Source organism: Coturnix japonica, chromosome 24, assembly GCF_054131305.1.
Source record: "Coturnix japonica strain WE chromosome 24, WE-NBRP24, whole genome shotgun sequence".
Lineage (NCBI taxonomy): Eukaryota > Metazoa > Chordata > Aves > Galliformes > Phasianidae > Coturnix > Coturnix japonica.
The window spans coordinates 7,959,581-7,976,991 of record NC_140686.1 but is presented as its reverse complement, the minus strand read 5'-3'; the positions used below and the strand labels follow the sequence as shown (position 1 = coordinate 7,976,991).

At 51.3% G+C, this 17,411-nt stretch overlaps 2 protein-coding genes across 18 annotated transcripts; one reads left to right on the top strand and one right to left on the bottom strand.

Moving 5' to 3' along the window:
* Window positions 1–286: 286 nt before the first annotated feature.
* DBF4B (DBF4B-CDC7 kinase regulatory subunit) lies at window positions 287–9,979 on the bottom strand. 17 transcript variants are annotated; one of them, XR_014937140.1, is made up of 11 exons: window positions 9,814–9,979; window positions 7,039–7,230; window positions 6,249–6,299; window positions 5,618–5,767; window positions 4,867–4,931; window positions 4,530–4,560; window positions 3,257–3,302; window positions 2,595–2,711; window positions 2,298–2,406; window positions 1,519–1,628; window positions 287–1,205 (listed from the first exon to the last, which is right to left on the bottom strand). XR_014937140.1 is itself a non-coding variant. In XM_085523754.1 (11 exons), exons 3-11 carry the CDS (start codon window positions 6,258–6,260, stop codon window positions 614–616), a joined length of 1,323 nt encoding a protein of 440 aa, XP_085379880.1. In that variant the 5' UTR covers window positions 6,261–6,299; window positions 6,965–7,230; window positions 9,814–9,979; the 3' UTR covers window positions 287–613. The 17 variants fall into 17 exon arrangements, 13 of the variants coding, with proteins under 13 accessions (XP_085379880.1, XP_085379881.1, XP_085379879.1 ...); XR_014937141.1 differs by having other exon boundaries at window positions 287–1,376; window positions 3,257–3,299; XM_085523754.1 differs by having other exon boundaries at window positions 287–1,376; window positions 5,618–5,687; window positions 6,965–7,230.
* A 147-nt stretch (window positions 9,980–10,126) lies between these two features.
* CCDC43 (coiled-coil domain containing 43) lies at window positions 10,127–17,153 on the top strand. Its single transcript, XM_015885485.3, has 5 exons — window positions 10,127–10,335; window positions 13,623–13,710; window positions 14,631–14,766; window positions 15,067–15,125; window positions 15,719–17,153. Exons 1-5 carry the CDS (start codon window positions 10,153–10,155, stop codon window positions 15,904–15,906), a joined length of 654 nt encoding a protein of 217 aa, XP_015740971.1. The 5' UTR covers window positions 10,127–10,152; the 3' UTR covers window positions 15,907–17,153.
* The last annotated feature ends 258 nt before the right edge of the window (window positions 17,154–17,411 follow it).

Below are 17,411 nucleotides of genomic sequence, written 5' to 3'. Positions count from 1 at the left end.
GGGAGGAAAAGGGGATGGAGACGGGGGTCCTGAGCCCGTGGAACGAAACCCAAACCCTCATTGAAATACAGTTGGTGGCCCCCCAGGGCTCTCCCATCCGTCTATGCACCCACCCCAATGTCCCCAACCCCATATACCTGAGTGACCCCCCCCCCAGGACAGAGGGCAGCCGTGCACCCTATAGAGCAGAGCACTGCAATCCCCTGCAGCTCCTCCACCCCCCCCCAAACCCACCCATAAACTGACGCTATTCGGAGTTTGACACACCTCAGGCAGCACAGAGCTCTCTCTGTTCCTTCATTTTATTAAAAGTTCACTAAAAACAGGGGGGAAAAAGACAATTAAAAAAACAAACCCGACAGTTTAGGGGCAGTAAAAACCATCTGTAAGTACAACCAGCCCAACCACAGCCGTAGCCAGGGCGAAGATGGTGAGGGGACCAGCCACCCCATGGATCCCAACAGGAGGGAGCCACTGCAGAACCCAATGGCTGCAAGGAGGATGCACAGCTGCGCCCCTGCTGCTGTGGGGTGATGCAGTGAGCTCAGCTCAGTGCACCGCTGTGTCCTCGCAGGGGCTGGGGCAGAACGTTTCATCCCATATCACCTCACTATCAGCAGGCACTGGTTGAAGATGTATCACCCCCAGGAGGTGTGGGGCACTGCCCAGCTCCCACTGAAGGCCCAGGGAAGGGGCAGGAGGTGGATGGATTTAGTCCAGCTGCCAAAAAAGGTCTGAAACTGGGGGAAAGGCAGCTCTGCTCCCCACACTGCAGCTCCTGTCCGAGTTCTGCCGCAGCACCAGGCAGAGCTGTGAGTCGTACCCGCTGTCCCACACGCTGCTGTGTGTCCTTTGGAGCAGGTCTTTGTCCATAGAGCGGATCCCGCTGTCCTGGAGCAGTGTGTGGACCAATGGGACATCCCAGTCTGACGCAGAACTCAACACAAAGTCCCGGGGAGCCGCATGGAGGGGTGTGTGGGAACACAGGGCTGGGAGTGGGGATGGCCCCCAGCTCCACTCGGGGCTTCTTCCCCAGCGGGGTGGGCTGAGTGGGGCACAGCGGGCGCTTCCTGCAGGCAGGAGGGGTGTGCAGAAGTCTATGGGGTTCAGATGGAGCAGCAGTTGCTGCCCTGGATCCAACAGGCAGCTCTAAAGGGCAGCTCCCCATCGGTTCCTCTGCTTCTGTGGGATCACTGACCCCATCCCTGGGCAGACAGGAGGAGCATCCCTCAATGTCAGGGTCAGGATCAGCACTCAGCAGCCCCACAGCTCCCTGCTGTCTCTCCTCCCCCAGCACTGCTGTCAGCACCTCGGCTCCTGCAGCACGTTGTGCTTGAGGCATTGAGTGTTCATCTGTCAGGCAGGACAGCGGCACCCTGAAAAGAGCCATCCCTTAATGATCCATCTCAAGGCCCAACAGCACCGTGCCCGCAGCAAGATGAAGCCTTTTCCTGCCCCTCCTTGAGCAGTTTCAGACTGATGGGGCTCAGCACATGATGACACAGACACACAACGTACCTGGGCAGCTGCCCCGTGATGCTGCTGGTGAGCTGTGAGATGACACGATCCACCAAGGCGTAATGAGAGTCATCCAGGGCAAAGCGTCTGTGCTGAGGGCTCTGCAGGTGCTGGAAGGAGGAAAAGGCCCTTTGGCAATGCTCAGCCTTTCACAAGAGGGATATGTGCTGGATCAAGCAGTTCCCACAGCCTGTGGGGCCCCACAGCCCCCTCACCAGACAGCCCCACTGCTTGGGAACAAGGTTAGGAAATACAGGCAATGCTGTCACCCCTGGCTGCTTACAGACAGTGTTCTGTTCCCATAGACACCTGATGATGAGGGGCTGTGCCTGTGTCTAACAGCAGCCCACAGCTTTCCCAGCAGTTAGTAAAATGCAGATCCCAAATACATGCTGTCTGTCACTGAAGGTTGGGCTCTGGAAGCCATACTGGTGCTCTACAGGAGATAAATCCCTGGCTGATCAAAGAGATAAGAACGTCCTCCAGCTGCCACAGAACAGCTCCTCACCTTACACAGAGTGGAGGGTTACATCTTGGAGGTTCTCCAAGACCCACCAATGAGCATCTCATCATCTCCATAAACCACTGCTGGCCCAAAGCAGGAAATCTGAGCAGCTCAATGGCTTCTGCCTGCAGGGCAGATCCGATCACATTGAGGCCAGATGAACCCACTCTCCTTCCAAACAGACTGTACCAACAATGGGCGCATCACCATCACCCACGGCACCGTGCAGCCCCCATAACTGCTGGGATGAGCCAGGACACGGCAGAGCCTTTACCTTCTGCAGCTCTTCGAATGTCTCCTGGCAGCACTCACAAAATCCCTTCCTCTTCTTCGGCACCGCTGTGGACCTGGGGCTCTTCTCCCCATTGCTGCCCTCCACAGCCCTGTAAGGTGACAGCAAAGCTCTTCCCTGCCCTCCAGCATGCACCCAGATCTGGGGCCAAGGACACAGCACTGCCTTTGAGCTACAGATATGGAGCCCAGAGCAGGACTTCTCTCACCCAACAAGTGCTTCTGTAAGCCCTGTAAGCCATCAGGATTAAAAGCTTGCACTGAGGTGGCTACAACTTACCTGGCCCTGCAGGAATTGGAGAGGTTCTTCGGAGGCTCAAAGGGGCTGGAGCCCTTGGGTGCCAGGAGGTTGAGGTCAGGAAAGCTCTTGAACTGATGGTGGAAGGGCCGGAATTGCCTGGAAGAAGCAGATTAGGAAGCAATGGTGGCATGGTCAGGAACTGTCCCTCCCTCAGATGGGTATTTGATACAGTATTTGACCCTGCAGTCACCTTAAATGTTGTCTTCAGAGCAATTAATTAGTGCTCTGAGCATTGTTAGAAACACCACAGAGATCCAGTCCCCCTGGGCTGGGAGCTGTAATCGAGTTACAAGCTCTGACCTCCTGTGCTTCAATCTCTTTCCCTATTTCAGAGGGCTCAAACAGATTAAGTGACCTGCAAGGATCATATGTGGAATCTGAGCACGGAAGTAACTGCTGCCAGGTCTCACAGAGCACCTTTTTCCCCAGTGACAACACAAACTATAAAGATTGTTTCTCTAAACCCTATTTGCTTCCTCTCAGGGAATGCCATGGAGAGCATCACTGTCCCTCAAAGAAGCCACACTCTGCCCTGGGGACAGAATATCCACCATCCCACAAGTGAGGAGAAGCAGTTTAGGGTTCCTCCCTGAGGAATTGTAACGTAGCTTGGCTGTGATGTTTGGAAAGGTCTCTCTTACCTGCTCTGGTCTTCAACCTTCAGAAAAGGGGGCTTCAGTTTTCCTGCTGGGAAGACAGCTGGGTTAGGAGTCATAGAATCACTGAATGGTTTGAGCTGGAAGAACCTTTGGAAGTCCTCCAGTCCAACTATGGAGTCCACAGGGTCACCCGCAGCCCAAACAGGAGCTCAGAGCCCCTCCAGCCTGCCCTTCCATTCATTCATTCATTCATTCATTCATTCATTCCCCAACAGAGCTGGGCTGTAGAGCCAAACTCATCAGTACTGCTCACACCTTTAAGCACCACGCCTGAAAATCCAAGTTGAGAGCTGGTAAAGAAACAAACACCAAGCTGCGCCTGCTGGCACCTGCCTGATCCTCACACCAGCTCCCTCACACCTCCCTTACTGCCTCTAAAGGAGGTTTTGCTCCCTTGCATCTCAGTGATATTTTCTGTAAGGAAGTTTCAGCCTCATTCTCTCAGAACGTTGACCCCTCCCTGTCCTCAGGGGCACATTCCTTGAGTCTCAGCCCTGAGCTTGCATCAGACACACCCCTACGTCACCAAGGCAGCTATTTGTGTGCAGGATCAATGCTTCTGCATAAGTGCTGGTGGCAGAGGGCTGAGTGGAGGCAGCTATCACCACACATCCCCAGGAAGAGCTCAAAGTGTGCCACCACCACGAGCTCTGAGCTCTCAGCACACAATATGCCTTATCTGACAACTTCTTGTACCCTCCCCCCCCCAAGACTGGAAAATCATACTGGAAGAAACCAGGTTGGATTCTGCTCTATGATGCTCTGCAATGAGCCAAATTCACGAGTCACAAACCATCCTGCATTACCAATGCCAGTCTCAGCACTGCACCTCACTCCCATCTAACTGCAGATGACAACCTGGGCTTCCCAGCCCCCTCCCTGTTTGGTGCCTCAGCTGCATATTCCAGCCTAGCAGAAGTGAGTGGGTTGTGAGGAATGTGCTCTCTGCTGGAGGATGCATTATTATACTTCACAACTACAGTGGAGCCAGCAGGTTGAGCAGTGCCAGCAGCACAGCTACTAAGTGCCTTGGGATGATGGGAGTTAAGCTGCAAACTGTTTGTAGGGTTTTAAGAACACTGCCTGTATTTGAAGGCACAACGCCCTCAGCTGCACACAGACAAGGAGCTGCAAAAACTGCCTTGGTCGGTCACCATATTTTTGTTTGATGAAGTTTCAGATGGATATTCAAATTCTGAGGCATTTTCAAGTGGCTCTGAGTGTGAACGTGCAGGGAAACAACTTCCAGGCCTACCTTTGTGAGCTCCTGACACGGGGCACTGTGCCTGGAGGAGAGAGTGACACATTCAGTATGGGAGACAGTGCAAGCAGAGCAGAGATTAGTGATCCCAGAGCAGCAGTGAGATTACAGCACTCACCCACTACTCTGCACTGCAGACTGTGTCCCTCTTCCCCCCCAATATTTGGGCTGTCAAGTTACCTAGAGGTATTTAAATACAATATCCAGGTTGCTGCTCTCATCTTCTGCCCCACCTTCATGATGACCCCTCCGTTAGATGAGAGAGATGCATTTCTCAGAGCTACTGAGGGGCCCCGAGCGCCTCCAGCTGGGTGGAATTTGGGTCACTCACCTCTGTCCTCTGCTTCCATGCTCCCGAGGCAGCACGCAGCAACTGCTGAGCGTATGACAACATTTCTGTGGGGGTGGGCTGTCAAGGAGCTCAGCAAGGCACAACATCACTACTACACAGTTCATGAACCCAAGAGTGAGCCATGAGAGAGTCAGCATGCTGAGGAAGGTGCCCCATCTCATCCCTTGGCTTTAAGCCTCTGTAGCAGTGGATGCTACCAGGAATTGCTCAGCGTGTGGACATTGGAAAGCCCTGACAGATCTGCAGCAGTGCTGCAGCTCAGAGCTGGCTGCTCATCCAGACAAGCACAGCCACAGCAGTCTGTCAATGTCATGGGCCACTCAGGAACCTTTTACTCCAGACCTATTATTAGAAGCAGAGTTTCATCATCTGTCTGTCCCATCACCCCTTCCCCATCCATCACTGAGGCAGGACGCACCTTCCAGCACAGGCCCTCAACCAGCAGCACCTCCTAATGAACCAAGTCCTGCCATTATCACCATCTGTATTTCCAGGCCAATTAGTAAAGGTGGTGGATTCAGACACTGACTGAGCTATTCACTTCCCAACAGTGAAAGTGACAGTAGCACACCCTATGCAAGCAAAGCATCACTAAATACCACATACTCCTCACAATTCCTCCCATCTTCCATCCCACACTTGCTGTACCCTTCCTGCACAGCCTCTCTCTAAAATAATAACAATAAATTCACCGATTCCCACTGAATCCCGGCATAACAGAGAAGGATACCATCCACATGCACAATCTGGACTCCCCACAAGCGAGCGTTGGCGAGGATGCTGCTGCCGCTGCAGGTGTCCTGTGCAAACAGAGAGGTTTGGCAGGGAACAGCTCCAAGCAGCAACAAACCCATTTCAGTGGGGTTTTCTTGTTGCCCAACTGACAGAGCAAAGCGTGGGAGTTATTAGCACGTGAGCTTCAGAGCACAGAAGGTTTAAATTCCTCTCTACCTACCACAAATGGACAGCAGAACACAGCTCAGAGTTTTAATTCTTACCATGTGAGCTTCCTAAGTGGTCACTGACCGACCCCACTGCTCTAGCAACGTGTCTTTAGTTCTAAAATTTCACCTAATTATGGTCCTGTGTTAACAATTCTCTCATGTGGAGCAACCAGATTGTTGGGACAGACCCTGGAAGCAGCTACCAGGGAAGGATGGTGTGGCTCTGTGAAGAAGCACTGCACAGCATCCTGCAGAACCACCAACTTCACAGAACCATCGGACAGAATCGTACTGTTACCAGCCCCAGTCTGCTCCCCTCAGCAGGAGGGGCTCCGAGAGAACCTGGCACTGGTTCTGCACTGCTCAGCAGTCCTTTGAACACTCAGCTTAAGGAAAGCCAGGCCACGTGCTGCTCACCTGATTCTTCATGGCCTTCTGCAGCAGCTCCCTTCCCCTGCTGATCAGGGCCTGCAGAGAAAACAGCCGAGCATTATGTTCCAGCAAACAGCTCCTTGGACAGCAGCGAGCTGAGGGCAACGAGGCTGCCCAACAGCAACGATTTCTAGAGATGCCTGCTCTGCTGAGGAATCCAGCCAAGAATTCATCTCAAAGAGAGCAGAACTTGCATTTCCAGGGAACACAAACCGCAGACACCCTTCACATCCACAGTAGGCAGTCAGTCAGCCAAGGCTTGGCTTTTATTGAACAGCTTCAGAGCGAGCCAAGAGGAAGCAGCAGCTCAGTTCTACAACCCCATGTGCCAAGAGGTTGGCAGGGGCTAGAAATGTCCTTGCTAGTCCTTCCTGCAGAGCCAGCTGCTGTGCCCTGCACCTGTGCCTGTCAGCACACAACCGCAGCCTGCAATGGTTCTGAAGCAGATTTGGTTTGCTTATAATCCTGTTGTGGTTTTTTTTTTTTTCCCTAGACATATTCCTGCATTGGGATGGACTGTGTGTTCTGTTAGGAAGCCAGCAAAGCCCTCAGTTTCCTCTGTCATTTGAACAGATATCCTTTGCTTGCTAGCTCAAAGCTGTGACATGCACATTAGAGGGAGCAACGAAGCACAGACACCAGGGACATTGGTACAAATGAGATAGGAGGAAAAAAAGAACACTCAGAGCAGCAACAGATACCTTCCAACACCGGTTGTACTCTATAAATCCCTTGGGATAACCTTTGGGTTGGCCTTAACCTAAATAGCTCTTACAGTGTCTGCTGGCTTCTGCTGAGGCCTGGTGTGATTCTCTTTGGAGGAGGAAGGTGCTGAGCTGTGGGCTTTTGTATCCTCTGAGGTCACGTTGCCCCTCTTTTCAGTCCAACCCCTGGATCTGCTTCGTTTGGCTTCTTTTTTGCTGGACACCACATAGCTGACTTCTTTGCTTAGGAAGCTTTCAGTCACCTGCAGCAAAAGACAGAACAGAGCAGCTCTAAAATACTCCAGCAACACATACAGAGCTTTGCACAGAAGGCAAAGACGAAAAAAGAGGCTAGAAACCAAAAAGCCTCATTTAGGGCACTAACAACAGGCTTAGCAGAAGCTCAGTGGAAGCAGAGAGATATAGGGTATGAAGTACACAGGAGGATACAAGTCTGTGCAGCCTGAAGTCACAGCTGCTAAACAAGGCCATCCTGCTGCCCCACAGCACACAGTGCCACAGTGGCATCACTCACTGCCCTGCAGCAGTGACTTATGCTGCAGGAAAAGGAGTGCCTCAAAGTCTCACAGTGCAGAGGTTTGGGCTGTGACTACGGACAAACGCTGCTCTCAAATACAGCAACTCCATGAAGGGGGAAGGAATGAGAACTCTGCTACAAGAGGACTGATGTCAGGGGGTAGTGACACAAGGAGACGTCTGAGGAGAAGCCAGAGGGATGGTCAAAAGGATAAAGTTATTTCCAATTACTGTGGCAGCCACACAGAGGAACACCCAACCACTGGGAGTCTTCAGACTGGAAGACACAAAGTGAAAAGAGACTTGCAGAGCATTCCTTGGAGGACTGGCAGCATGTTGGCAAAAGTTATCCAGAGAGGTGATGGATGCTCTGGAGATGCCCAGGTCAGGCTGGATGGGGCTCAGAGCACTGATGGAGCTGTGGTGTCCCTGCTTATTGCAGGCAGTGGGACCAGGTGGTCTTCAAGGATCCTTTCCAACTCAAACAATTCTATCACTGGTTCATAGACTTAGAATGGGTGCTTTGATGCACATGAGATCTGTGCCAGAGAGGAAACAGACAGCAATAGCTCAAGCAGAGCTCAGCTGTGGGCACCTCAGGGTCACTTTGATACCAGCAGGGCCACATCCAGGTGGGTCTGGAGACCTCCATGGAGGAACCCCCACAGCGCCCTGGTTCCTATGGAAGGGCTCAGTCACCACCACTGTAAATCACAGTGCTCTTTTCCAACCTTAATCTATGTTCACCAAGTCCAACCTCAACCCATCTCCACCATGTCCCCTAACCCATGTTCCCACTGAACAGCTTAGGTTGGAAGGGACCTCTAAGATCATCCACTCACAACCTCTTGCCATGAGCAGGGCTACTGCCCACCACCTCAGGCTGTCAGGGCCCACCCAGCTTGGCCATGATGAATTGAATGCCTCCAGAGATGGTGCACCCATGGCTTCTCTGGGCAGCCTGCAGCAGCACCTTACCGCATTTCTTCCTGACATCTTACTTAGGTATCCCATCTTCGAGCTTAAAGTCATTCCTTCTTGTCTTACCTCTATCAGACTGTGTAAAAAGTTGGTGCCATTCAAGCATTGGAAGGCTGTGATGAGGTCTCCTCAGAGCCTTCTTTTCCCCCAAGAGAAATAAACCCAATTCTCTCAACCTTTCTTCATAGCAGAGGTGCTTCAGCCCGGGGCCACACAAGAGCAGAGGGGGGCAGGCACCTCCTCTCCCTGCTGCCACCCCTCTGCTGATGCAGCCTGGAATGCTGTTGGCCTTATGGACTGCAGGTACGTACTGCTGGCTCACGTGCAGCTCTTTGTCCACTTGAATCTCCAAGTCTTTCTCTGTAGGGCTGCTCTCAAGCTCTTCTCCCAGTTTGTGCTCCTATCTGGGATTGTCCCAGTCCAACACCCTGAACTTGGCCTTGTTGAATCTCACAAGGTTCTCGTGTGCCCAGTTCTTGAGCCTGGATGCTGTACCTTCCTTCTGTGGCATCAGCTGCACCTCTCAGCTCGGTGCTGTCTGTACACTCAATCCCATTGTCTGTGTCGCTGATAGAGGTGTTGAAGAGCACTGCTCCTAGATGGATCTCTGGCTCGACTGATCACCACCTCCACTGGGACAAAGCCATCGGCATCAGGCCTGTGGCTGCAGCCATTCAACCAACTCTATCCACTAAGCAGTGCAGCCTTCAAACCCATCTCTCTCCAACTCAGGAATAAGAATATGGTGTGGGACTGTGCCAAGGGCCTTGCACAAGCAGTTGACATCAGTTACCCTTCATCCACTGATGCTGGTCTCCATCTGTGAAGTCCGCAGACAGGTCAGGCACACTCTGCCCTTGGTGCCCACATGTTGGCTGTCAGATCACCTCATCTCAGCAGTGCCTCAATGTGCCTTCCAGTAGGATCTGCTCCATGGCTCAGAGCTGACACCCATCACTCTGCAGCTCCACAAATCACCCTTTCTCTCTTCCTTAATAACGAGTCCATCTTTAAGTTTCTTTACCACTCCCACAGACAGCGACCCCCCCATGCAGCCTATCCCAGCACACCAGCACGACTTACAAGCACAAAGCCTCTCATATGACCTCCCCTTATCCAACCCAACGCTGCAGGCGGTGATCAGGTCCCTCACAGCCACCTACAGGGACGTCTGACCGCCTGGGCCGCCCCTCAGGACCCCCCCAGCCCTGAGGCCCGGGCCCGAGGCCTACTCACCCCAGGCCCAGACCCAGACCCAGACTCAGCCCCAAGGCCTACTCACCCCAGCCCCAGGCCCAAGACCAGGCCCAGCCCCGAGGCCTACTCACCCCTCCCAGATGCCGAATGACCGCCGCCAGCTCCCTGGCCGCCCACCCGCTGGGCACATCCAGGAAGAAGCTTTTCCCCCGTAGAGGCCCAGCAGGAGCCGCCATACCGACCTGACGCCGCCCCGCGGCGCTCCGCCGCCGTTTAAATTTCCCCCGCCCCGCTCCTAACGGCGCTCACTACGGTGGCCGTGAAGGCCGCGCGCCTCGCAACAAGTTTGGCCCTCTCCGGCCGCCCTAGCTTGGCTCTTTGCGCATGCGCTACCGGAAGTGGCTTCCGCGGCCATCACCGGAAGTTGCTCTATGCTCGTGCGCCGCCGGAAGGGGTGGAAGCGCTGCAAGATGGCGGCGCCCAGCGTGGAGGCGGCGGGGCCGGGCGGGTTCGGGGCCTGGTTGGCGACCCGACTCGAAGCGCTCGGGTTGGACCGTGCGGTGTATGGAGCGTACATTGCGGGGCTGCTGCGGGAGGAGGAGAGCGAGGAGGAGCGGCTGGAGGCGCTGCGCGGGGTGCTGGCCGCCTGCCTGGTGAGCTGCTAGGCCGCGGTCCGGGTGTAGTGCGGGACTGGGCCGCAGCTGGACGGTATAACGCCAATATGGAGCCATTATGGAGCCATTATGGGGGTGTAAAGCCGTTATGGAGCCATTATGGGGGTATAAAGACATTATGGAGCCGCTATGAGGGAATAAAGCTGTTATAGAGCCACTATGAGGGGATAAAGCTGTTATAGAGCCATTATGGGGGGGATAAAGACATTATGGAGCCATTATGGGGGTATAACGCCGTTATGGAGCCATTATGGGGGTATAACGCCATTATGGAGCCATTATGAGGGGATAAAGACATTATGGAGCCATTATGGGGGTATAAAGACATTATGGAGCCATTACGGGGGTATAAAGCCGTTATGGAGCCATTATGGGGGTATGAAGACATTATGGAGCCATTATGGGGGTATAACGCCGTTATGGAGCCATTATGGGGGTATAAAGACGTTATGGAGCCACTATGAGGGGATAAAGCCGTTATGGAGCGTAAGGAAGGGCCACGATGGGGGGCAGGTGAGGGGTGTTGTGTACATTGAGGTGAACGAGTGGTCGGACTGTGCCGCAGTGGTACCGTGGAGGACACCAAGGTGGTCGGGGGGCAGCTCCTGTGCGAGGAAAGGATGAGGGGTCTGGGCTGCGGTGTGGGGAAGAGAAGGCTGAGAGGGGAGTTCAGCATTGCTTATAAGTGTCTGAAGTGGGGGGTCAGGCTGGGGGGGAGGGCTCCTTTTTGGTGGTGTGCAGCAATAGAACGAGGGGCAATGGGCTGAAATTGGGGCACGGGGATTTACACACTAATACAAAGGAAGAGGTCTTTACTCAGTGATTAAGGGAGCTTTGGGACAGGGAGGTTGAGGAGGATCTTTATCTGAAGTTATTCAATACGTGTCTGGACTCCCTGCTGTGCAACCTACTGCAGGGATCGACGACAGGAGGTGATGGCCTCAGGTTGTGCCAGGGGAGGTTCAGGTTGGGTATTTAGAGGACGTTATTCTCAGGAGGAGCATTAATGCATTGGCACAGGCTGCCCAGGGGGTGGGGGAGTCACCATCCCTGCAGGAGGACAGGAACTGAGGAGATGTGGCACTGAGGGACATGGGAATGGTGGGGTGGGTTGGGGTTGGGCCTGGGGATCTGAGAGGTCTTTTTTAAACTTAATGGTTCTTTGGTTCTGAATTAATATTCAGTGCTGAGTAGTGAATGCATGCAGGTGTTCATCAGCAGCCTGCTCAGCTGCTGCCACTGTTTGTCCCTAGTGGTCCACGCAGAAGCATAAAATCCAACAGGACTTGGTCATTACGATCAGATCTTTGTTCTTATAACTGTAGTTCCTTCCATTAGGTGACTGCTCACCATTTAAAGTCAGGGACATGGTTTAGTGGGAGCTATCGGTAATAGGTGAACAGTTGGACTGGATGATCTTTTAGGTCTTTTCCAACCTTGGTGATTCTATGATTCTAAGTACACAGCACCTCTTCACTACCTTCCATCACTTCCCCACCCTGCAGCACCAGCAGTGCGGTTGTTTCTTAAAGAAGAATAGCTGTGTCATTGTAGCCCTGTGCTGGGACTAATAGGAAGAGCAGACCAAATCTTGGCGCTGCTGTTGGCTGTGTTATGTTCTGATCTCTTCTCTCTTCCCTTCAGTGCTGAGGTGCCATCTGTGCTGTCACCAGTGTGGGTTTCACGTGCATTCGGTCCCCTGTCTTCTGTTTTCTCCTGACAGGGCTGACTCTTGCAGCTCAGTTATGCTTCATTCACAAGTTTAACTTGGTCTGGTTATCTACATGTTTTTTTACCTCTTGTACCTTTGGGTACTTGGTAACTTGGGGCTCTTCTTTCCGGCTCTTTGATCTATGTACAAATTCCAGGCTTTCTTTTTGTTTACCTTTGCCATCTTCTCTAAAAGAAACTTCATGCAGCCTCTGCACTCATGTCCAGGCTCCTCAGTGCTGACCCTTCCATTCGTTCCCTGACTTTATTTAAACTCACCCATTTCAAATCAAGTTCTGTTTCTGTTCTGCTCACCCTCTCAGATTCCGGGTCACTTTGTCCTTATCTATTTTCTAGTTATGTCTTCTTGCGTCTACTAACCTCTAAAATGACAGAATTCCTTGTTTCTTTAGAGAATATTATGTGAAAATTGTAGTATCCACAGCAACCTGATCTACACCAGTGTTAGGAGTATCCATTCTTTGGCTCTGTACATGGAAAGTGAGTCTCCCATAGGCTGTTAGAGGTCCTTACCCAGACGGTGCTGAGCTAGGAGCATTATTTAGTGAATGCCCTGTGTGCTGTGGTAGTACCTCGCTTTGTTTCCTTCTATGTTGACTTTTGCATCGTGTTTCCTTTCTGTTGCTTCACTCACATCCATTTGCACGCTGTCGTCTTCATCTTTATTTCCTTTATATGAAGTCCTTGTAACACCAAGGCTGAGTTACTGTTCCTCCATCATTTTCCAGAACAACTGGAATGTCTCATTTTTGTGTTCTGCTCTCATGATATGCTACATTGGTACCCAAAAGCTTGATTTTTTTCCTATTGCTCAAATCCTCATTAGCAGGTACAGGTATCTGCCATTATTTTCAGCCTTCTTGCAGTTCGTTTTCCTTCCTGCTTACCACTGTTCCTTTGTCATTCTTTACCTAATTTTCTTCCTGCTGGATACTGAAACCAGGTGTGTAGGGAGTGTGTCTTTCCCAACCTTCTTTCTTGGCTGATCTTAAGGCTGCTGTCCACTTTCCCAGCTCTGATTCCAGTGTGCTTGTGCTCCCAGTGCGTGGTAAGATGGAGGAAGACAGACAGCTGAGGCCTGGCTATGGCATGCTTTCATAGGAAATTCTCCTCTGGGCAGAGGGTGTGGAGCAACCTGCAGCCTTCAGAGCTCACCTTTGGCATACACAGGGCAGACAGAGGTCATTATGGGTGGTAGAACAGGTCTAGGTGGGTCACCATTGCTTTGCTGCTTAATTTGACCCCTAAGTATAGTGCTGCTGCCAGAGGAAGGCTGTGCTGTTTGTGCAAGCAGGCAGGGCTGGCTCTAGTCCTGAGCTGAGGAGCTGGTGCATCTCGTGCCATGCATTGTGCTGCTGCCTCAGGTTAAGATAAGTCCCACTGTGCCTTTAATGGTAGATTTCATATGAAAGCTGTATCACGCGAGCCTGCTTGTGGGTGTGGCTTTTTTGCAGCTGGTACTTATATCCGATTTGTGCTTGTTTGTAGCAGACCAACTCTGTGCCAAGACTGAGAAGTCTCTTTTTCCCTACTAGGAAGAAGATCTCTTAAGCGATGTGTGCAGGGAAGTAGTGGAGAAGTGGTCTGAATCTCAGATCGTTGACACCAAAGAGGAAAAAGAAGGTAGTGTTGCTGCTCGCTGTGCCTTTCTGTGTGGTGTGAGTGCTGTGCAGGGCTTGGCTGAGATGAGAGCTGCGTGTCTGTTCTGTTAGGAGCTAAACTCAATCCAGCGCTGAGAAATGTGCAGGTTTAAGTGTAGCGCATGGCTCAGTGATCTCAGTGATCAGGGCTGTGTTGTCACAATGTAATGTCCTATTTGGCTTACACCCTTTTATATTTGCTTTGTATTTTCTTGTCTATTCTGGTGCACACAGAACTCTGTCGATGCCCAGTGCTGTGCTGGAAATAGTTGTCCCTACTGGGCTCTTACTGTGAACCCCACATTTATGTTGTGTTTCTCTTGACTGAATCTCATGAGTTACAGCATTTTCTGTTGAGTGTCTTTGCCTGAAAATTCATGGAAGCAGTCTGTCCTTGGCCTGACTTTGCCTTTGGCTGAGGACAGGAAAATGTGCTGCTCCGTGTGTTAAAAAATAACCCCCTTTCTCTAGCCAAGAGATGGCAATTGCTGAAGATGCTGCTGGATCCCTCTGTCTCCTACCATTGGCTTTGCACAGCAAATGATTTTTCTTATTTGGCACAGGAAGATGAGAGCAATCTGTCCTTCTAGCCAGGCTGTTAGAAATGTGCCTGCACAGGAGGATACATCCCAAGTGAAGTCCCACAGCAGCAGTGTTGGAGCTTGATCTTTAAGGTTCCTTTCCAACCTAAGGCATTCTGTGATCCTAAGTCAGTGCCCACTTGTAATTTCTAGAAAACACATGTGGGGCGTTTGCTCTTGGTAGGAAATTGAAATGTCTGAAACACAAAACCTGAAGGGCATCTTCCAGCTTTTAAATGGAGCACAAAAGCAAACTCGTGTGCTGCCAGCAGGGCTCTTGCTGTCAGGGCACTGACTGAAGCTGGGGTTCTGTTCTTGGCAGATGAGGTCCAGGCAATCACCAGCATGATGGAGAAGCAGGCCAGGATCATCGTGAAGCCGAAGGAGATCTCGCAGGAGGAGAAGCAGAGGAAGGAGGCCCTCCTGGCCCAGTATGCCAACGTGACAGATGAAGAGGAATATCCTTTTCCTGTTCATTTAAAATCACCTTCATAGCTTTTCAGTGTCTGGGGGAGGAATTGGAGAAACTCGTCCATCTTTTTCCCATTGAAGGGGCTTCCATGGCAAAAAGCATGGGAGGTCCTGGCTTAGGGAGTTGAATGTTGTGTTTTATGCTTATCTTGTTCTCAATCATCAGTGTTAGTTTTAAGCTTCTTCCTCTTGGCCTGGTAGAATTGTTATCTGACACGTTTTGATCCAGGTGTAACTGCAGGAGCACAGATCCATGAGCAGTGTCCACAGTTCCTTAACTCTTTCACTGGTGACGATGAGCAGGACAGCTCCGCTGCGACAGCAGTACATATTGGATCAGAAAAATGTATCCTTTCAATTCTCCACGTTGGGGGTTTGGGGAGGGCGGCAGCATCTGCTGGGAACTTCCCATTCTTTCTAAGTCTGATCCTTTCCTTTTATCTCTTTTATTCCTTCTTTTCCTCTCTGAAGCTTCACATGATGTTACTGATACAGATAATTCTCTCAAACACTGGTTTAATTCTGAGTGGTGTCCAGAGAGGCAAATCATGTCAGGAATCATTATAAGTGCAATTGAAACAAGACTGCTGTGGTACACCTGAGGACATGGTTGCTGAACCAAAGACCTCATGTTTTTGTTGGTGTTATTTGGGTTTTATTACAGAGGTTCTTCTTCCTTTCTACCTTCCCCGTTTTACCTCCAGACTGTTCATCTGCTTGGTGAGAAAGCAGGGAGGGGAGTCAGAAATGTTCCTTGTCTTTGTGCAGCACCTTTTGTAGAGCTGGTAGCTGAGGGATTTCTCTCCCTGCAGAGCAGCTGAGATTTGCTGTAGGTGGGTTGTGGCTGATCCTGTAGAGTCCACGTGTGGCCCCAAACCACCACTGAAAAGAGGGAGTTGTGTGTTCAGAGCACATTGTCTGCCCTTAGCTCGCTACCAGCGCTGTTCCGGAACACCAACGTGGAGGATGTCCTGAATGCCAGAAAGCTGGAGCGGGAGCTGCTGCGAGACGAGTTCCAGAAGAAGAAGGAGCAAGACAAACTCCAGCGAGAGAAGGACAAGTTGGCCAAGCAGGAACGGAAGGAGAAGGAAAAGAAAAGGACACAAAAAGGAGAGAGGAAGCGATAGCTGGGGTTTGGTGGTTGGACTTTAAGGGGATACAATCAGTTACAAATACAGTGTGTGTTTAAAAAGCAGCAGAGTTTCTGGGCACGTGGCTGGTGACCGGTTCTTTGGAAGCATTTCCTTTATTTTACGTAGCAAAAAAGAAATTTCAAGCACCTCTTAAACTCAAGTTTTGCCATGTGCTTGTGGTGTCAAATGTCCCAGTCATTCTTGTGGCCAGTGTTGTACCAAAGAACAGTGAAGTGATGATGTTTGTGTTTCAAATTGATCAGTTTTACTTCTAACTAGTTAAAGCAAAGCAAGATGTAGGAAAGGGCTTCTGAATGGGCTGTATCCAAGGACTGCAGCAACAGCATGTTACGACTTGAGAACAGAGCAAAGCCCCTTTCTGACATGCAGTTAAGGACTTGCAGCTGCAGGGTGAATGTGCATTTACACTAGCCTTGAAAGATGTGTTTGCAAATACATTTATTTGTGCCACCAAGAACAACGCTACGTTTTCATTCTGGCTGAAACAGCAGGGTTTGGCTGTGCCCTCAGCAAGGGCAAGTGCTGTTCTGCAGCAAGAGAAAGGAAACCATATGAAATATATATGAGCTCCAGCTTTGAGACCGCTTCACCCACAGACTCTTATTGGTAAGAGAAATGCACAGTGATTTGAGCGTCAGCTAGAGCAGGAGCAAATCAGTCAGGCCCTTATGCTGTTCTGAAACTTAATGCTGGTGGCTGGAAAATGGTGCTCCGTGATGTTCTGGGTGGGTGAACATCTACTGTTATTTCTATAGTAGCTGCCAGAGCAAATGCTTTCATGCAGGCTGTGACCGGTTTGGATGCTCTGGCTTTACGAGCAGTTGCTCCCATCTGGCCCAGCCCCATTCAGGAGCTGTGTGGAAGGGCTGAAGGCTTCTCTCACCCCACAAGGGCTCTTTAGCTGCCATTTCCAGCCTTCTTTGTGGCAGCATCACCTGAACTCCCCTCTGTGTGTGGAGGAAGAACCTGTGGTGCTTCCAGAGGTGCAGGGGAACTGCTGCACCTCATCCCTGTGCTGCTTCATATTCTGGCCACTGTGTTCACGTTCAAGACTGGCTTTTGGCAGCAGGCAGCTCCTGGCCTGGCAGTGGTAACTGCCCCTATTGCCCACTTTCAGCAACAGTCTGATTCAGGGGTAATGCATCCTATTTAACTCTTTTTGCAAGTGTGAGTATCTGCTTTATCTTTGGACTTGAACAATAAAGCTGGCTGGCCAAGAAGCTGGGCTCCTCTGTGTCTGCAATGGCAGCGACAGCCTCACTTTCTCTTACCCAACAGCAGTATTTCAGAGGGCTGATCTGCTGCTGTTCCTCCTATTCACACCTCTTTCCATGGCCCTGTAGGGCAGTATCAGAGTGGTGCTGCCCCAGGCTTTTGGGTCCAGAAACACAAAGCATAGTGAAGTCCTGTGTATGAGCACGACTGCATGAATCAATATGTTCTTCAATACTAAGCTCTCCCCTGGCCCTCAGCCTGTT

Coding starts and splice junctions, on each gene's coding strand:
- DBF4B (XM_015885478.3), bottom strand. CDS start 9,918: ATGGCGGCTCCTGCTGGGCCTCTACGGGGGAAAAGCTTCTTCCTGGAT. Junction 6,300..7,038: donor AGCAGAAGCCAGCAGACACT/GTAAGAGCTATT, acceptor TTTTCTCTGCAG/GCCCTGATCAGCAGGGGAAG. Junction 4,561..4,866: donor CATGGAAGCAGAGGACAGAG/GTGAGTGACCCA, acceptor TCTCTCCTCCAG/GCACAGTGCCCCGTGTCAGG.
- CCDC43 (XM_015885485.3), top strand. CDS start 10,153: ATGGCGGCGCCCAGCGTGGAGGCGGCGGGGCCGGGCGGGTTCGGGGCC. Junction 13,711..14,630: donor CACCAAAGAGGAAAAAGAAG/GTAGTGTTGCTG, acceptor TGTTCTTGGCAG/ATGAGGTCCAGGCAATCACC. Junction 14,767..15,066: donor AACGTGACAGATGAAGAGGA/ATATCCTTTTCC, acceptor TAACTCTTTCAC/TGGTGACGATGAGCAGGACA.